The sequence below is a fragment of the Anopheles merus genome, chromosome 2R (genome assembly GCF_017562075.2).
Source record: "Anopheles merus strain MAF chromosome 2R, AmerM5.1, whole genome shotgun sequence".
Taxonomy (NCBI): Eukaryota; Metazoa; Arthropoda; class Insecta; order Diptera; family Culicidae; genus Anopheles; species Anopheles merus.
The window spans coordinates 19,428,353-19,449,317 of NC_054082.1; the positions used below are offsets into that span (position 1 = coordinate 19,428,353).

The following is a 20,965-nucleotide window of genomic DNA, read 5'->3' on the forward strand; positions in this document are numbered from 1 at the left end:
TGGCCAGAACAAGCACCGGGGCAAGTTATGGCGATAGATCAAACTGCGCCGGGCGGAAAATACTAGCAAGAAAAAAAAGCGGAAAGCAGAGAAATCGACTGTTTTGCGTCTGATTTGCACACGAACGTTTCGGGCAGCAGTACCGGCCGAAGCGTCCAGTTGTCCACCTACGCGGGCCGGCCCGGTAGCACGGCAGCCCGGTACCGTGGTTTAGAGATTGTAGATAAGTGTCATAAATTTGTCTCTCCCGTGCACGTCCGTACCGTGTTGCCGAGGGACGGCAAACGCATCCGCGAGGAAGATGAATGAGCGCACGAGTGCGAAAGGGTGTAATGCAGAGGGTGATTGCGAGAGCGGGAGCGAGAGAAAGGTTCAAAGATCGCATCCTCTCTCGCAGCAACTGGCACAGGATTTGAGTGACAGACAGGATGGCAAAAAAAAAAAAAAAAAACAATGTCCGTCCGTCCGTCCACCGGAAGAGTTAAGCTTGAGGTCGATGTCAATGGTGGCACCGGCGTGCGTGTTACTGCTGGTGGCCCACTTGGTGGGTAGGTAAAGATGTTAATCTTTCGCTGAAATCAGGCTTTCGGTCAGTTTCGGGCCTGTTGACTGTATCCCGTCCAAAACCCTTTTTTTTCTCGCTTCGTTTTGTTTCAGCGGTATTGGGCTCTGTTGTACTAGAAAACAAAAAGGATGCAGCTGTGCAGATTTGTGAAAGGGAAATGCTTTCAACTGCGGCCCATTGTTGTGAAGCGGTTTGACATTTGATCCACCGGTGAGTGGAGCACGATAGTGCCGTTGATAGTACTTGAACTTTAAGCATTATATTTGGTGTTTGTATTATTTTATTTTATTATTATTTTTATTTTTGTATTATTTTTTCCATTGGTGTAAAGACGCAATAAATCTCTTCAAATGTTAAGCGCTTGTGCATCAACGTTGTACTTGACCTATTGACAGTGATACACATAGAGTCTATGAGTACATTTTGAAAAGATAAGTAATGCTTATTACAGCGTTTCGCACGATTTATTGGTTGGTTCCCATCAACTTTTGCTTGGCTCCCATGTTGTTTTGGTGCGTTCCCACGTTTTTTGGCCGTTTCTTAAAATGCGTTTCTTAAAATGCTTAAAAATCTATAAATAAATCGCAAGAAGAGCCCAAAAAATTTGGGGACTGACCAACAAACCGTTGGAAAACCTGTGTACGGTGCATCGGTCTGTTGACATACAAAGAGTTTATCACACAATCTTTCGTTGCCGATTATTGATTAAAATGATTACGTAAAAAGACAATTTTAATGCTTTTTGTTGTAATGTTCAGATCACCTAGAGTGATTTTTTAAAGACTCTATTAAACATTATCCTCTACCTCCGAATAAAACAGATCCCTACAATTATTACCCGCACTGTACCATCCCCTTGCAACTGGCCATTCGTCCTATTCGCATGTTCGAAACTGTCACACGGCAAATACGGTTCAAAATCGATGTTGCGCAACACACAGCAGCCAGCTCCGTGGGGTGGCGTGTCAGGCCGAAATACCGAAACCCGAAACTGCCCCGGTTGGCCAGTCACGTGTTTCCTAGTTCGAAAAACACCCTCCAGTGCAGAAACGGAAGGATCAACAGTGGTGACGGAGGGAGGGCCAGCAACTGTCACTCGTTCGGCCCTTGTTGTGTTCGGCTGTTCGGCCGGGTTTTTGTTATCGTTTGCGTTCGTGCCGTAGGAAAAGCTGGCCCCACGAACGGAACCCGAACACAAACAGCCCGTATACGTACACTGCAGCGGCTGGGAGAGTGCATCGGGAAAAAGTGGTCCGGAAAAATGATACCCACATTCTCTCAAACGAAGCCCACGCTCTCTCTCTCTCGCACACACTTTTATTCGTCAAAATTTCTCTCATTCTCTTTGTTTCTTTTCGAGATTTTCAGCATCTTCTCTCGGTGCGATACAGCAACAAATTCATTGAGCGTAAGTACAGAGAGAGAGAGAGAGAGTCGCACAAACTCTCCGGATTTTCCTCTTATGCTAGGGGATGGTTCGGGTCGGGTCGATTTGCTGCTGCTGCTGCTGTTGCTGTTGATACCTCTAATATGTGTGTACATTTTTTGTTGCTGTTCCCTCCGACCGAATCCTGACGGTGGCGGCAGCCCGACAATTGATGAAGGTTCAGTATTTGCGTTGCATTCCTTACGCGAGCATCCCGCGCCACCGAGCGATCCCGGGCCGTACTGTGCGCGTTTCGCTTGTCCAAATCGCCTGTGTCATTGCGGGGTTTTAGTGAAAGTGTGCTGAAAAACAGGCGGTACAGCCAAAACACACGTTGTGGTGGTATTGTACGGTGGTGCTGCCACTGCCACTGATTGGCAATCGGCATTTTTCCGGTAAGCCGTTGTGTTTGGGCGTGTGTGTGTGAGGGTGTTTGTTTTGCGCGAAACAGGGCCAACAATTGAAAGGAGCAAAATTGATCGATGCATCGTGCACCCTATATCCCCGTGCTGCACCGCGAGGCACCGTGAGTGACGGCGTGAAGCGTTCGCATGCTTTAGTGTCTGGTGTCTGGCATCGTCTGATTCTGGTGTGATACTAACCGATCGATGGGTGGCGATGGATCAAGGGCCAGAGCGTCAAGCTTGCTGATGTGGTGTACGTAACACTGGTTTGTGCTTCAAGTTGCGTGTGTGCATGTGTAACACAGTGTGATAAAAAAGCAGGATAATAGAAGAATGCGAGTGTTATTGTTGAGCGCAAAGGCTGTTCGAAACTAATCACCACTGAAGAAGGTTTGTGTACTTAGTTCTTATCTGAACATCAAAGAGTTTGTTGGAAGGGATTGCCTGAAAACTGAAGATAGATCTGTGGTTCTTTGTGTAAAACCGCGGGGAGCTGAATTGTTGTGCTGGAAGTGTTGCTATCAAACTAAACCAAACATGTCAGTGTCAATAATGCCATACATTTTCAGTGATTAAATGTACTAAAAACGATTATAACAATCCTCTGCACATTTGAACACATTGATGGCAAGGATACATGCCAGAGCGTCAGTCAGCTTTAAGGTCAGTTTGCAGTCGATTTCGTTGCTGTAAAGACTCAAATGATTCAAAAGCTCGTTTGGTTTGAAGCTCGCCGCCATCCGTCCTATGCTATACTCCGCACCGTCACCAGATCGTTTCGGAAACTTGCCAAAACGGGTTTAGTTTCGGCTCGGCAACCACCACTGACCCAGTGTGTGGCCGTGACGGACCGAGAGCCACCACAAGGCGTCCCCCCCACAAAAAACACCCAACAGGAAGCGCGCAAGTGCCGGTGAACAATCAGCCGACCAAGAATGGTGTTGGTTCCCTCGTGCACCAAAGGACACCAGACCGCCAGCTCCTTTCTCCTGTGTATCAGTTAGCTTGGCTTAGGGGACAAACCCATGCACCCTTTCCCGCTACAACACCGTGCTAGTGGTGATGGTGCTGGCATTTTCCAGTGACAGAATTTACCACCGATCGTTTTGAGACACCGCGACACGGCCACGGTGGTGAAAGCGGTTGCTGGAGCGAGAATGCCTCGAGTGCTATTTTGTGGCTCCCACGCTTGTGTTTGGTAAACAGTTGGTGCGCTCGGCTTGCGGCCCGTAACCCCCAGTAACCGTACGGACGACTGATGCGCACCACCCTCCCCCCGCCAACACGAAGAAGGGACAGCGGTGGAGCTGTGGCAAACAGAGCAACCGAAAACCCGACGCTGCCAGTTGGGTTTTTGGGATCGATTTTCCACTTAAAACCTCAATCGGAGACCGTAAACTATTTCATAACATCGGTCGGGTTGGTTTGCGATAGCTCTAGCCACCCGAACGTTAGTGTGTGTGTGTGAGAGAGGCAGGGAGTGTTGTGTTGGGGGGTGGGGGGGGGACTATAAAACAATCACGAGTAAAATGAGAAAATATTCATCTAATGTGAGGTAACGAAAACCGCCTCTGCACCGCTCTTTGCCTCGAGGCCCCCCATCACGACCCACCATGATTGGGAGGAAGGGCTCAGAATGGATCCATCACAGATGTGGAGTTCGTCTTTCTGTGTCTGTGCAGAAAGGAATGAAGGATCTACGCTGTTGAAATCAGTCACACGACCCGGGGAGCTGAAAAACAGGGCCCAAGTTTTCCCGTCCGCTCGGAAAGTGCCCCTGCCCGACGACGAACGGCAAAAGGGGGGAAAACGGTCTCGAACGGTCTTGCCTTGGAAGCGGAGGATTAACAATTTATTCAATAGAGACAAAAGTATCCTCCCGGCCGGTTCGGCATACCCGGGTTTCTGGCGGGAGATTTTGTCCCGTCCCCGTTCCCTCGTCCCCGTAGCTTACCTTTGCGATCTCTCGGCACCCGGGGGCCGTTGCGGTGCGGAGCTACCTTGTGCAAGCGAAGGTTTTGCTCGGCTTCGATTCGAAATCGAACCCGTGAAGAAATGGACAATGGCATATAAAAAAAAGAACGCACCGTACCGAGTACCTTGAGGAACAAAAGGCTAAGCAGAAGGGAAGCCCTTTATTTTTTGCGCTCTTGTACTGTGAAGGGAAACCCGTGGGAGGCTGGGAAAAAGGCGAAGAAAAAGGCTCGTCTCTAGATCGTGGTGACGCCGGCGACGACCCACGAAACGGCAGAGCGTTGCGTCCGGCAATCGTTGATCCCGGGACGATGCTTAGAATAATGTTGTGTGTATGTGTGAGAGAGTGTTGTCCCGGACCGGGCGGGCGTAGCACGCAAAGGTGGTAGAACTTTATTTCCAGCTTGATAATCAACTTTGCACGTTAGGGCCAATTTTCCACCATCCACACCGTCCGGAAGTTCCGCTCCGGTCATTGTGGACGAGAGCAAGTGAAAACTGTGGACTTGTGGAGATGGAGGAGGTGGCGGAGTTCGGTGTCGATAAGAACTGAACCTCCCGTAACCGATATGTCGCATTAAGTGGCAGCCAAAGGAAACCTTTCCTTTCTTTTGCTCTCTCTTTCTCTCTCTCTCTCTCTCTCTCTCTCGCTCTCTCTCTCTTTCTCTCTCACACTCTCAGTATCTGTCTGTTTCTGTGTTTGTATCGTACCTTAGGTCCCCGTACTTTAACCGTCCGCCGTCCTTAGTTCAGTAAAAAGTGGCCTCTGCTTTTGGATGAAGCTAAAGTCTGTCTCTCGGCACGACCCATCAAGCGGGGTTTGTGTCCATCTGTGGGTGTGTGTATGTGAAGAATAGCAAAAAAAGGGCTTTTCCACTTTTCAATCAGCATGCGAAACGGCGCGAAAGGATCGCGTCCGCTTTTGCTTTTATTTCATGCTGATCGGTTCGTTTCGGGCAAAGTTTCTTTCGGGGTTGGGATTGGGTTGAAGATGCTGTGCTGTGAATTAGCCGAAAAAAAGGGGGAAAAGTTTCTATCTATTACTCCGGGTTGGGAGTAAGGTAGTGAGGTTTCTGTGGGCATTGTTATCTTTAGTTGGTTTACACAAAAGAAGAAGAAAAAAAAGGGTTTCAATCAGAAGAAGACCAATTTTGGGGTAGAACCAAACCATTGAAAACGACCTTTCGCTGTGCTGGGTGGGTCACTTTTGTCACACGGTCACACATCCTCAAGGTAAGGCATCAATTGCATCGAGAAAGTTTGTTTTATAGTTCAGCGTGCGAATTCGACTGGAAGGGTTTTGCTCGGTGCAATAGCTACAGTCTACGATTCTTGATTCATCGAACCGTAAGCTAAGGATTTCCGGAGGTTTTATTTCCCCCAGTTTTCCAAGGCCCCCATTTTTGCCCGGTTAACGATGGTGGCGGCGCCACTGCGCGCGTTAATCCTTCTTGCCACCGGGATCCAATCGAGCCCCGGGCGCACATTAACCCATCAACCGGGCGATCAATTAAGGGGGACAATTAATTATCAGATTATCAGACCCGCGGTTCGCGCTATTGCCGCCAGACGGCTATCGTTTTTTGTTGCTGGGTATTATCTGCGTTTGTTTTGATTTTGGATTGAAGTTTGGTGCTTCTTTTGTTATGCTTCTTTCGTCGCCCGAAGCCCGGATCATTAGAATGACCGAAACGACCGGGGGGAAACGGTTGTAGCAAACCACTCATCCGCTCCCGGCAGGAGCAGCAGCAGTGGCAAATTATTGCTGATGAAAATTGATACTGTTACGTTAGCGATTCGGGTCAGCCGTTCCGTACGTATCGCGCAACCGGAAATGGGTATAATCAGAAAGAGTTTTTTTTGTTGCTTTTTTGTGGGTGAAGCACATAACATAATGCCTGAAGAGCTCGTCTAAAGAGCTCCTCTCTCTCTCTCTTGCTGTCTCATTTATTAGAGGTTATTTTTCAACCCAATTTTCCTTGCCACTGCAAACCACATTTCCAACCCGCCTGAAAGGAGCACGGCACGTGGCACCAGCTTCTTTTGCCGCGAGTGGCGTCGGACGATCTATCCCGGGCCACGGGTAAAGGTAGCCGAACTCTTAATAATTTCCCGGAACTGTTTGTCTTGGCCGCAGACGGAACGCTTGATATTTCGCTCTGCAAATGAAATATAATGGTGGCGCTCGGAGTGTCCCGAACGCAAGCGGCAAGCGAGCCCACACAGCGCAATATTACAAAGTGGACTCTAGGGGGGAGGTCCGTCTGTCTCGTGCGAAGAAGACGCACCGCACGCAGAATGTCACGGAACGAATTTGCGTTTGTCAAACCACTCTCCGGGGAAGCATGGAAGACGGGGGGGGGGGGGGGGGAATGGAATGTTTACCAAACCGGACATCCAGCGACACTCCAAACGCGCGCTCTCGAAAGACAAGGATGTTATTTTTTCGCCCAGTCGTTCGCTCGTTTGTTTGATTATCATTTAATTTCGAGACGGTCTTGTTGTTCTTCCGCTATCAGGGGGGGGGGGGGGGAGGGGTGTTCGCCGTCTCCGTGGGCTGCCGTGCATCGGGGACCACTTCCGCCCCGGCACGAGCACGCCGCGCGGTCTGCTTTTTTTCTTGTTGTTTTCGTTGGCCCATTTCTATGCCCCTGTGTCTCATTCGCTTAAGTGTTTGGAAGCGATGGGGCTAGTGGGGAAGCGAAATAGATAGGGAGGTAAGGGATTTGCTCGGGTAAATGTTTGCGCCCGGTGCAGAAGCTTGGATGGGTTTTTGGATCTGCTCTCCCCACACTGCCCACTAGTCCAATGTAGCAGATAAGTAATTAAACCAAAGCCCAACTCTATCGGGTTTGGCGCGCGTATTGCCTTCGGGCTTCAGGTACGCCACCAGCTGAGGGTCCGGAAAATCCACTTCTTTCTGTGAGTTTCTTTCTCTCTCTCTCTCTCGTGCATCTTTTTTCTCTTTCTGCATTGCAAAGAAAAACAGTTTGCGCTGGAGCAAAGGAGCAAATCAAAATAGTTGCTGTATGCAGATCGACCTTCGCGCCGGGCGGGATTCGCACCCGGAAGGATTCCGGGGTGCAGCCGGAGTTTAATTAATTTTTCTTGCTCTCTCCCGTTCTCTTTTTCTTCTTCTACCGCTCTGCCACATCCGGTCCTGCTGGTTTTTCCTTGTGTGCAAACCCCCCCCCCCGCCACTCGAGGAAAAATTGAATGAAACGAACGGGGTTCGATTCGCGCATTCGAGTTTGTTTAAGGGGTGGGAGCGTGTTTTCTTTTCCTTTTTTTTTGCGCTGCATTCGATGCTGTAGCGAGCTGACTTATTTTTACCACTGTTTGCACACCGGCAGGGCGGGTGGGTTGGTGTGTGTGTGTGTGTGTGTGTGTGTGTGTGTGTGGTTGTGGAAAGGGAGCAAGCGAGAAGAGTAAAAAATCCACCAGGCGCCCACTTTTTGCCCCCTCTTTCTACAGTTCGACAGCAGTGAAGAACCACGCATTCATGATTTGAATTGTGCCGGAGGTCGCCGTTTTTCCCTCTCTTTTTTTCGATCGGTTTTTATCACACGCGTCTTTACTTTTTACATTTTATTTGTTTTTAGACATGAAGACAAAGGCATACAATCTCTTCGAAGAGCAATCTTTGCAATCTTTTGCGTTCCCGTAAACCGTAAAACGTGAGCGTAAGCAGGCGCTTTGGTTTGTTTGACCTCGCGCTTTGCGCTTGCGATTAGAGATTTTAGGCTGAGGTTGTGGTTTGGGCTTTCTTTTTAATGCAAACGAGGGCAAGCCATCTGAACAATATTTTGGCAGCAAAGATGCGTGCCGATTCGTTGGCGTCTTTGTTGATCTTGGGTGGAGAACATTTCCCAAAAGCAATGTTTTTGAAACAGCAATACTGTTTTCCGGTTACTTCCAAGACAAATTGGCTGCAGATAGAGAAAGAGAGATAGAGAGAGAGAGAGATAGAGAGAGAGAGAGAGAGAGAGCTGTATTGTGTTGCCACAGTTTTCGTGGCCCTGCTACTTCTAGCACGGGGGAAACGAAATAAAAACACCCTTGTGTAAAGTGTCCCTGCCGGTACTTGACCCCGCTGTTCTTCCACTCCGCTTCTGTTCCGCCCGTGACGCCGGTGTTGGTTAAATTAAAAAGTGAACTTTGATTCCATTCCTGCCCCCTCCCTGACCGGTGCCACGGCGTGGCAACGGGACATAATGAAATTAGAAAGCAAATAACTCAATTTAGCATCGCAAGTGAAACGTTTGCGGCTTCTAACCCTCGATCGTGCTCGCCCACGGACGTTCCCGCCTACTAGCTGTTCGGGGGGGGGGGGGGGGGGGGAATTATGTCCTGCCCCTCTGTTTGTGCTCTGTTTGCACTAAAACGGTCTGACTGTGCATGTATACATTTTTACCCACCCTCTCCAGCACCTCGAGCGACGGTCGGGGGCAACTCGGCATCTCGGTTGCTAGGAAGGCCCGAAAACCCGGTTTTTGGGCTAATATTTACCAATTTTACTACCACATCGAAAGTTCAGCCACCGGAACCGGAGTCTCCCACTCTGACGTGGTGTGTGTGTGTGTGTGTGTTTGCTGTTGACCAGTGTTGCCAACTGTCAAACGTAGCGTGCAGCAAAGGGCAAGATTGACGAAACCTGCCATTTCCAACAACAGGTGCACAGGAGTCGGCCGGTCGGTCGGTTGGTCGTGTCGGGGACGGGGGAAGAATTTTAATTAAAAGTCTTTTATAAATCAATTTGTCGAACCTCATTCCCCATCCGGCTGTGAAAATTTTGGACGGCTACAAGTACACAAGGTGACACACAAACACACGCACGCTCGTACCGCTGTTGGCAAACGCCTATACGTGCTGGCGCGTTCTGTCGGTGCTCTTACGCAAAGTGTTGGTTGCCAATGGTGAGGCCGAAGGGACGCCTATCGATTACGTTGGGTGGCGGCTCCCGGACCCTTCCCCAGAGTGGGTAGAGTTGCTGGCGACAATGTTGGGCGACGGTCCGGAAATTTTCCGAGCCCGTTTGCAGTGGAAGTTTAGCCTCTTTCTCTCTCTATTAGTTGCTTCCGCTGGTTTGGCTGTGCTTCCGAAACCTCCAGCAAAAGCAAACGCACCAAACTAAACTGCGGCCACTCCACGGAAAACATGTTCAGCCTTTCCACCTTGACTGGTGATTGTGAGTGAGTATTGAAGCAATCATTCCATCGTCACCGTCCTTTTCAATGGGTAACCGCCGCCGATAAGCAGAGGAAGTCGTCGGGCAAACGTTGTAACTTCCAAAAATAGACAAAGAAGTACGTTGCTGTGCAAGATTTTTTTTTTGTCTTCCAAGCTTATGCCTGGGAATAGGTGCCGAATCGGGAACTTTACGGTTCACTCGCTCAAGGTGCAAGGGTGTAATTAATAATAACGATTTAATTATGAGGACAGGACCCGCGCGCAAGGGTTAAATTTACCTTTTACCAACGATCGGTGGAAAACGTTCCTCCATCGATTGTCCTTCTTTTTTTCCGATGGCGTTGTTTAGCGAATTTTGATGCCCTGCTTCAAATTTAACCCTTTTTTGTTGTTCATAAACAGAACAGACCCAAGGTCTATTGGGTTTTCGATGATGCATGTTGCTTTTGCGACCTTTCTTGCAAAGAAAACAGAGCACACCAACAAAAAGGCGGCTGATCGTTATCAAGCATCAAGCGGGGAAAGGGTCCTGAGGGCTCGATGAAATCGATTAGAAGAATAGAAGGTGATACAACAGCATCAGCACACACACACACACACGCACAAACTGGGCACACGGTGAGTCAAATAGGCAGAGAGAAGTAAAAAAAATCGCTGTCGGCTGCAATAAAAAAATGAAGGCAAAACCTCGAACGCATCAACGAAGACCGCGCTGATCGTTAATTAGACCTAGGCCCCGATAGTCCGTCCGCTTGGACTCCCTTGAGCCATTGCCGTTCATTTTTTTTTCCACTCCGCCCGTTGCAGGCGCAAACGGGAGCCAATGATTTCACGGTCTAGGAAGAATTAAGTGCGCCATCTTTTCGTTTTTTTTTTGTTGCCGTTGCCGTACGGTTTTCGATATAGGCCAGTGGGTTCGCTTACGGGATGCCTCGCAGGGCCGGAGTACGATAAGGTCATCAATTAAATTTTCCCGCCTGACTTGACCCCGGTGGCGGTGCCGGTGGCGGGCTTATTCCTCATGGGCCCTGAAGTGGAATACAGGAAGAGCTGAAGGGATGCTGCTGCTGCTGGAACGACAAGCCGTGGACGGTTTTGTTGATATTTTTCGTCGGCAACTTCGTCGATTAAATCGAATCGCGTGGCTTTTACCACGCGTCATTGAGCAGAGAGGGGGCCGTGGTTTCGAGTTCGAGTTAATTACTGTTAGTGAATTGCAGTCTTGCTCAACCCTCCCCTGTGTCCCCATGGGGACGCGTTCGCTGTGATTAGGATGGTTGAGTTAGATGATGCAGAAAAAGAAAAGGAAAAAAAACTCCTTCCCCCTATTGAACCTCTTAAAACAAATATGGTACCACCGTTTGCCAGCCGGGCTGGGCGACGAGATGTGGCTTGGCTTTGTCGCTTTTAATATTTCTCGTTTAGCAAAACGATGGTAACACCACCTTCGTGGAAGATCGAAAGATTGGACCCGGCCGAATGACACACCGTAATGGTTATGGTTTTTGGTTTTTTCGAGCGAGTCTTTTGCGACGGGGGAAAACTTTTCCTTTTATGACATCTACAAACCCAGACGGTTGGCTGGTCCTCGCAACTCCCTCGCAGTGCTTTCCACGTTTAACGACAGCACCAACCATAACGAATCTCTAGCACCTGCGTGTGTGTGTGTGTGTGTATAAAATAGATCGTCATCGTAAAAGCGCACGCGAACGCGCGCCCGATTCCCCGCGTTGTGCGGTTTTTTCCCGTGCGAAAATTGCGGGCGGCAAACGCACCAGCAAACGTCGAAACTGACGCGCCCCTCGAGGGCTTCGCCCAGAGCCGTGCCAGATTAGGATGGGTTTTTGCCCGTGCAAGCTTATGCTGGGTGTGTGTGTGTGTCTGTGTGCGCGTATAATGTGATGGAATGTTTACGATTTTAATTAAGATTCGTAAATAAAAATGAGCAGTACTACGATGGACCGGGACCTTCCGTTCCTTCGCTCGTTTGTTGAGGTGTGCTTCAGAGCCGGCGTTTGGCGGCGGAAAATTGACGCCAAAGTGGAAGGAGAACAAGAAGGAAGGCAGGTATCGAAATGAAAGTTAATGCCCGATGTGCACACAAGATTGTATGTGTGTGTGGAAGCATATTCGCGATTTTATAGCGCCGGGCGTTGGGGAACTTGTGGCGCTCTGGCCTCGGGTGCTGAAGCTTATCAGCAGACGGGGAAAAGCGAAGAAAATGGTTACGCTCAGTAGCATACTGTCTGGCGAAATTTTTGAGAAAAAACACGATGAAAGTGAAAGCAATATAGAACAGCTTTAAAATAACTAGCAAAGTTCTAACCGATCATATGAGAGTGGTTATCTCGATCGATCATATGAGATCAGTCAGATCGAGTGAAAATGAATGTTATTTAATTGGTGTTTTGATGAAATCTCGCAAAATATAAAGATTACAAAAGAGGATTTATTCTTTGATAATATTTATTTAAGATTCTCATGATTAAACATATTTGTTTTGTTTTGGTTTTTGGTTCGAATAAACATTAATTTTATTATATACATTTTGATAGAATTAGTTTTAATTACTTATGATAGCAGTAAGTAGGAAACAATGGTCTATCAATAGATTTACAGGCCCATTCGGGCCTATTATTTTACTCGAATAACATTCGATTCCGTCGGAAGCAGTCAAATCGAGCGTTAGAAAAATTGGTATCGTTTTCGCCATTCGAGTCGATGAAGGTTTCGTCGACATTTTTGTTCAAGCATCTGTGTGTTTGACAGTTGGTCGAAGCAACCGGACGTCGGAGTAAGTGTAAACAAATGAATTCAATACTTCTTTAAAATCTTTTTTTTCTTTCATAATTATGTTAGAAATGGGGTAAATATGAGTGATAAGAGTGTTGATAAACTTATGTTAAACTTAATTACATTCGAGAAGATTCACTCACACGTTCATTATGTTCATTTTCGTATCGTTTTGCTAGCGACGTTCCGCTTCGAGTAATTCATCGGCAGATTCGAGTCGACGAAGTAAAAATCGGTATCGTATTGCTCGAACAGGAAGGTGCATTCGAGAGATTTTCTGCCGACAGCTCAAGCTGTCGGAAACGCGCAAATTTAACCTCACAAAGAATGTAAGCTTTTAGAACTGTCTACGTGTGGCTTGTCATTCGTGTAAAATAATAGGCCTGTTAGACTGATTTTACCGAGAATTTTCTCAAAAAATTTCACACATTTTCCTCAATTATCCTGTTATATGATACACTTGTATAAACAAGCGGAATTATAATAAAAAAAAGGATAGCACCTATTGTACGATTCACACACGCATCTGCCACACCCAGATTCATCAGTAAGAAGCGCCACAAAATAAAGCCTCACAGCTATAAGCGATCAATCAATGTGGTTTTGTTCCGGGGGGGAAACTCAACAACTGGTGGAAAATGTTACTGTACGTTTCCGAAAACAAAAAAAAAAACAAACAAAAACAAAACAAAAAAACAAAACCATCCATTCCTTAATACTCCCATTCCTGCCACAGCCGACGCGGTTCGATTCGTTCGTTTCGTGGAAAAACACCTTCCGATTGCTTATTATTTGTAAGCGTATCATATAAAATCTGCTTTCGGAGAAATGCTGCGCTGGAAAATCGAAACTTGCCTGCCCGTCTCCCTTCCCCTGGGCCTGGGCCTTATTATTCGCGTGCTGCAACTTGCACACATACATTCAGCCGCACACACTGAAGAAAACTCAGCCGCCCATGCTGGAGCCGCGCTTGTTTGATGAAGTTGTTTGATTCCTTTAGAAAACTCACGCAGGTCGGAGTCCAAAACCAGGCAAGACAGAAAGGTGGCAGCAGGCAACAGTGGCACGGGGGGGGGGGGGGGGGGGTTTGGGCCGGCAGCAAAAGGTGAAGAACGACGCTCGAATCGACGTCGTCAAAGCGAAACCTAATCTGAATCACAGTTGTATTATAATAAAATTTTATGTTTATATTTCCGCTTTGCTTCCGCACCCTGCACCCTTTCCCTCCTGCCCTTTCCTCGCCAATCCCCGTACACAACAGCACGTTCACGATGGATTGGAGCAGTGGAACAGTGTTGCCCTTTGCCAAGCTGCTGACGCAACCAGTCAACCGGTGTCCGCACACGAAACCGGAAGCCCGAAACCGTTTCCCCGCCCTTTCCGCTATGGTCAGCGACGGTTACAGAGGGAGGGGGGAGGGAGAGGGAACGCCGTTTTCTTCTTCCAAAACAGGCTTTCCTTTCACTGTATGGGGTTTGGATTTTGCTCTGCCCATCGCCCATCCCCTCGGCTCATTTTTTCCCCCCTAACGCCACGGGTTGGCTCGAAAGTACGGAGCACGAAAAGGCAATCTCTGGTTAATGGAAAATAAACCGCCCGCCCGGTGGCCAACCTAAGCCGTACCATGAAAGGTGGAAAGCCCACTAGCCCCACTATTGTGTGTGTGTGTGTTTCTTTTCCGTCGTAGAGTGGAACAAAAAAATGTAGTAAAAGAGAGCAAGAGGGTGAGCGGGTTCTTTGGGGCGGTTTTTGTGGAAGAAAGGAACCTGCCAATAGAACTACCTCCCGAAAGAGAAAGGAAAGGGGGGGGGGAGTAAAGAGGCATTTTCTCCATTGATCGTGAAATGACCGATAAATTTTTACCCCATGGGCAAGTGGTTTTATTCCTTCGTTTCCTTTTTTTCGGGGTTTACGTTTTACCTCCGCCCGGTCGAAACCGGAAATCCTGTGACCGTGACTGTCGATCGTCTGAACGCGTAAGGACATCGAACGGAGAGAAGAAACAAAAAAACCTCCCCCGCCACTATAACAATGGACGCGTCAATGAAGGTTGGAACGTAGTTCCTCCTGGCCGTAAAGAACGCCCGAATGAAGGTGTACTGGCGTGTCCTTACGACCAACGGAGCTAGTACCGTTGCTAGCGAGCTTTCAAGTGTTCGATTAATCGCTCTCGGAGTAAGACTTGCCGGCGCATGTTGATGGTAGAAACAACGGGGAAACAGACTGCAGTATTCGGACGGGCAGTGCAGCAAATTTTGCACCACCATCGAGTGCATTTAAATTGCTTTCGATCGATCCCCCGAACCACCGGGGAACCTCCGTAGTGTAGTGCATCTTCCAGCCCAGCCCAGTCCAGTCTTTAGCAGCCGTCTAATAGGATTGCAGTTCCATTGCACCGTTTGAAGATGGGAGCTTGAAAAACCCCAACACTGAGCATGGCTGAGGTTCTTTTCATCGGCTGGAAAAGCACCTGCTGATGAGGTTCTGTTTGGCCCGGCACTGATCAGCAGGATTGGTTTTGCAAAAGCGAATTGTTGCATCTGCAGCACTGCCGAGCCCGAACTCAACTGCAGCTCAAGAGTCTCCGGCAAACCGGCGACGGAAGCCAATGAGCTGCAAGAGCGGCACCGGGGGCACTTGCACCTTTCCGTTTTCCATCAAACCGTCTCCAATTAGTTTGATCTGCAACGATGATAGGGCGAGCGAATGTGCATGCTAATGCGGCAGGGGGTACAGTTTTAATAAGACGTGAGCAAAACTCGCTTCCAAAAAGGAGGGGGAAATATATCAAAGCAGCAGTTCAAAGCAAACGGGCCACAGCCCGGCCCGTTTTGTGCGTCATTTGGTGTAGTAGCCTCATTTGCGAAACCATCCTCCCGGTTGCGTGGCGTTTGCGCTGAAACCGTTTTCACATTGTCGTTGGCAGCCGATATCAGTTTCGAGCGTTTTGCAGTGCGGCTCAGACTGCCCGATTTTAGTCGGCCCGGATGTCTTATTATTCATCGTTCGAGCGGGGAATTTTTTTTTTTCATTAAACTCGAACAAATTATGCCACCTGTCTTGGGCGTTGGGAGGCCCAGTGAATGCAGGTGCGCTCAGCCCACTCGTGAGAGGGTTTTGATTATGTTTCACTCGTACTTAAAACGATTTGAAAGCTTAGAAGCAGGAGCAGCACCGGCAGCAACCGGCACATAAAATTCATTAGCGCGGGTATTATGAAGTCTTACCTTTCTTCATTTTGGGGATCCGCTTTTTCTTCGAGCAATGCTGACGGAGTTTTTTTGTATGTTTTTTGTTTTGTTTTTGGACTGTAAACTTTGGATTCTTCCAGTGCAACAGAGACCTCATGCAGGATCTTGTTCCTGTCTTACGTCTCACCTTACTTCGGTATAGACTGGGAAATGAGAGAACCGGGCAGGAGCAAAGCGTTTTATACAAAATGGAATGAGCAATTTCATACGAGCATCTTGGGATTTTTACACTGCTGGGAATAAGTTTAATATCACTGGCAAGTATTTGTTGTCTGTTTTGTTTAAAATGGTGTTCAACTCAAAATCGAAGGATTTTGTGAAACGTTTTCAGTGTTTGTAATATGTTAACAATTATCGTGTTTTTTGATTGACACGATAGTTTGCACTGTTGAATGGCATTACATTTCTGTTCAGAGCGTTTCTATAAAATAAATATTATTAATGAAGTCTATCTGTTGGAAACTCTAAATTAGGCAGATTATTATCTAGAATCATTGACATTCTAATATTTTTAATTTTTTTAAACATTTTTTGTCTTTGAAAAACAACAAATGGAATGTAAATTACAATCCTTTAATTCTGAAACGTATTACGCCTGAATAGTCGTTTATATTCCCCTAATTTAATTAAACTTTTAATTTTAATTTTTAATTTAATTTGTGTAAATGTCTCGTGCCTTAGCTCACTCAAATTGCTGTTTCTTTTTTGCAAAAGTTTCACTCGAAGGAAATTTGAGCAAATAAAAAAAATTCGAATTAATTAAAGCTACCCTTAAACTTACTACCAGCACTGTATTGTGTCTACCATCCCGGAACGCGCCAGTTCGCTCATGAATGTATTAACATTTTTGTCACCTGCACAGCCGTGCACCTGGTAATTCCGGTGCAAGATGTGCATACCGGCGGGCGTTGATGAAGATATGAGCGCGAGGAAATTAAACTAACGCTCGGCTGCATGCTGCAACGGCTGCTTTCACTTGGCAATGGAAAAGCTGCCGATAAAGCATCACCATTGTCGCCTGGATGCAATTATTTCGCAAAATCCCCCGGCTCGTCCCGTGGTCGTCCACGAAGTTTGATTGTGCACACATGCACAAACACACACACACACACACACACATACTCACATACCTGTATCATTGTGTTGTTTTCTTTGCGTTGAACGAGTGCAGCAAAATTAAGCTTATATGCAGCCAGGCGCACACCACCTCAAAAAATGGGTGGATGTGCTGAAATTTCACCCCACCGCCAGCACTCTCGTGCGCGTACGAGATTGAATCATAAGTGTAGCCTGTCGGAATGCATATGTATGCAAATTAGCACAACGTGCATAAGACACTCGACACTCGGTGCGATGCATTTTGAGCAAGCAGCGCTAGCTGCGCAGCAAGGAACAGCACCGGCACGAAGCGCTGGGCGAAAAAGCGTGTCCCTTGCCGTACGTAAACAATGGCACCGTGTCTTGGAATTTTGGGTGCGGTAGGAGCGGGAAAGGGACGGAGACATAGCAACGAAGAAAGCGTCAACTGATAAGATCGCAGCACGGATTAGCGAACCGAAAGAAACCCGGCTCCTCTCAGCGAGTACACGAAGCTGCTCATTTCGGCGTTGTGCCGCGCCCTGGCAACATACCGCCCCCCCCCCCTGTGGAGAAAAGGATCCCACATTCCAACGGTTGGGCCGTCGTCAGCAAAATTCATTAATTAAAAAGTGGCAACAAATGAATTTACTGGCTTGCTTGCGCAGGCCGTAGAGAAGGACGAGGCAGAGGTGGGAGCAAACAGCGAAAGCTTAGCATTTCATTTTCCTCGAAAAACGATGCCCCTTCCTAATTTTTCCCCCAAAATGCGTCACGCTGTAAGTATGCAGTATACATTCCGCCGCGCGCAGGATGCAAATGGGGCTCGGTATGTTTTGGTGAGGGAGAGGGGTCAGGGGAAGCGGCATGATAACGAGCGGAATAGTTTCGCAATTTGATAAAACAAATACGTTTGCGAGCGTGAAAAGGGGGTAGCGAGTGAAAGGCAAGAACGAAATCAACAAAACACTGTTAATGAATTTCATTCGCACCGAAATGTACGGTTCGTTTGGTTGATTTGCAGGAAGTGAACTAAAGTGAAGTGCTGCCGGTCGCCCGCCGCATTTGGTGCGACCTTCCATGCTCCCCTTCTCCATAAGACGCGTGTGTTACATTTGCTGCTTGTGCAAACAAGATTGCTCGCCAAGCGGATATGTAATGGGATTTCACATTTGTTTTACGCGAAAGCGTTTTGAAGCATTAAATTAATTTTCTCCAAAACCAACACGTTCTTTTGTCTTGGTGTACTGTTTTTTCTACCCATTTCCAGATTAAATTATCAAGACAAACTGTTGATTTCATTGCTATTCTTTTGCTTCACAGAATCCAGCTGCACCACAATTTAAAATCGTTCCATGCAATAAGACCATGCAGGAAGCGTTCAGAAGTGAAGAAAAACCTCTTGCACCCATCCACCCAAGGTGTTGATCGTACCATTGAGCATTCGCCCTGAGCGGCCCTTTCCGCTGCGTGTGCGCCCTCGTGAATAGGGACTCGTGAAAAAACAAAAGCTCCGAACGAGTGGGCGAGAGAGCAACAACGAAAAAAAAACGAGCTGGCACAAAAACCTGTAGCTGATAATTGCATTTTAATTATCCAGTCCTTTCCTCGGACCGGATCATCCGAAAACAAAGTGGTCAGCGGCTGATGGACGGCTCGTAGTGTGCGTGTTGCTTACGGTGGGTAAATAATCAAACGCGCGTGAGAGAGAAAGTGCGAGCTTTTAATTGATAACGCGAAGCTCCCCTTCGTGCACACGCAGTGGTGGTGGTGGTGGTGGTGGTAGTGTGCACAGCTGGCGATGATGCTGATGATGCCGGCGGATGGTAATTTGCGCGGTAGTAGTAGCAACAGCAGCAGCAGCAGCACAGCCGTGCCAGTAGTGGTGTGTCCGTTGCCCGCGTGCCGAAGGTAAGAAGCGTTTCCGTGCGTGCGTCGTCCGGTCGATTCATTAGGAAGTCATAAAATGAAGCGCCTGTGTGCAGGTTGACGAAAAGGAAGAAAAAAGCTCTCCGGAAGATTGAGTGAAAATACAGTGACGCGATCTAACGCGGTGTGTGTTTGCGTGTGTGGTGTAGCGGTGTGCCGTGGCCCTGTTTTCAATGTCGATACGCGTCGATAACTAGACGAGTGTGTGAAGTAAAAACGTGTGGAAGTGTGTTGGTGAGAGGTTTGATCATTTCCGCACAGCAAGTTGTGAAATTGAGAGCTGCCAGTGTGACGCCGATCTCTTGAGTAAGTGTTGATAATCGTTTAGCCTGGTCGTACGGCTCCTTGAAAGTGCAAGGCTATTGACGGTTGCGGACTCGCTGATCAATAGAGCATCTTTTTGTGCTGACAGCATTTTGTAGTAGGCCGTGCAGTACTTGGAGTACTCTTCGTGCTTGCCTTCCATTAGACCCGATAGAGGGAAGCGATCCAAAGTACCCCAGTATCAAGACGATTCCGGTACGACGAGCGGGTCAGACCGAGGGCGATGGGCGCACTAAACACCGCCCGGTGGTGGCATCAAGCACATCCGGCTACAGCTATTAGTGGAATGATGGTGGCTGCACGGTCCAGATCGGCCGCCAGTGGTGGCAAAAACAGCGTCCACACCGACGGCAACGGTGGCACTAACGAGATGGCGAAGCGCAATGGCCGCCGAGCCATCGTTACCGCAAAGTGCGCCGGCGACAATGGCAGCAGCAGCAGCAGCAGCAGCAGCGGCGGCAGTGGCATCATCACGGCGGTCGCCGGCCATCGAAGTCAACGAGGCGTAGTTAATTGCTTTCTACGATTTATTTTCCTTCGCAACATGTTCATCCTCCTGGTCGTCATCAGCGGGCTGCTAGTGTCAACGGCAGATGCGGTCATCTCCAGTCGTGGTAAGTTAATAACATTCCATTCGGGCTAGGGTGGGTTTTTTCTTTGCGGGCTGCTCTCCCCTAGCCTTGCTGCAGTTGGTGTGGGCAGCTGGGGTGAGGATTGTTGGTAGGTTTTATTGGTCGTTCTTTTTTGTAGCTGTTGCTGTCGTTGTCGGTTGGGTGGGTCACTTTGTGAGATCGTGCTCGACAACTGGCTCCCGGGGAGTGGTGGTAGTGCCTCCGGAGCCCGCGAATCTTAATCCTGGTGCTATGGTGTCCGTGGTAGTACAGCTTTAAGCGATGGGTGGCAAATGGCTTTATTACACATCACACATGCCCTCTAGCACACATACACTTAAGGATGCTCTTGACGTTTCTACGTGATATGTGACATTAATAAATGAAACAATTGAGGTAACGCTCGTCGTGTGATCCAGGCGATAGTTCCGGAAATAGCAAGGAAGATACAGCGTATTCCCGGAAGAAGGGAATTGAGATGCAGAATGGTTCGTTGGATGTTCAGGACTTTTGGGTGTGTATGTGTGAAGTCCTATGCTCGTCCAATGCCTCTCGCGCTGTTGTAAGACTTCTGAAGATTAGGTATAGAATGTCGTATTCTATTTCAAAACGATCTGCCACGGAAATGCCGGTCTTACGAGTCGTCAACTCTAACGGCTTTAGAACATGCGCATCATGTGCTAGATCTACGTATTGTTCGAGATTCTCATACAAAGGCAATCTTGCCAAGATAGGTTCGAGAATCAGTTGCCGACAGCGGTAGTTATGGATGGTCTAGGACCAGGAATCTCCCAACTGTGACCTTCGGGTCAAATGTGGGTTTCGGGAGCTTTTGTACTGTTCTACACAGCAAGTTAATCAATATTCAATATGTTTTGACTATTTCTAGAAGAACCTAAAATATTAATGTTTGACAGCTGTTAACATTTGACATTTTACTGCAATAATTTCCATGTCAAACGAATATTTGAATGCCTTGAAGGGCCCACAAAATGGCCCTCGGCAACATTATTTGCGAAAGCAATGCGGACTAAAAAATAGTTTTGAAACCCTTGGTCTAGATCAGATACGGTGGTTGTGTCATAAAAGAAGAACATTTTAGAATGTTTTTAAAAGCCCAGAATGGTCTAATAGGAGAGTATTTTGCTAGTAAAAATATGATTATATTTTAATTAGCATAAATTCAGGCGCGATACCTTTATGTCTTCGGAAGGTGTACAACAGGGTAGTAAAAGGTAAGGTTTGTATAGTACAATTAGTGTGTTATTACGACAGAACAGGTTTAGAGACAAACAACAACGTGTTAAACAATTTCCTATTTTTGTCCTTGTATCATTTTTATCATATTTATTACGTTATGATTATGTGTTATTTTAATTGCATACTTTACGGCGTTTTTGCAAGACAGGGCGAAATGAACA

At 47.6% G+C, this 20,965-nt stretch overlaps 1 protein-coding gene across 4 annotated transcripts in view; it reads left to right on the top strand.

Moving 5' to 3' along the window:
* The first annotated feature begins 2,090 nt into the window (after window positions 1–2,090).
* Window positions 2,091–20,965, top strand: part of LOC121587648 (limbic system-associated membrane protein) — a 235,887-nt gene continuing 217,012 nt past the window's right edge. Inside the window, exons 1-2 of one of the 4 annotated variants that reach the window (XM_041904617.1) lie at window positions 2,091–2,169; window positions 18,004–19,547. In XM_041904617.1, coding sequence (XP_041760551.1) covers window positions 19,157–19,547 — 391 coding nt within the window. In that variant the 5' untranslated portion in view covers window positions 2,091–2,169; window positions 18,004–19,156. The other 3 variants (XM_041904615.1, XM_041904614.1, XM_041904616.1) reach the window with 3 other exon arrangements.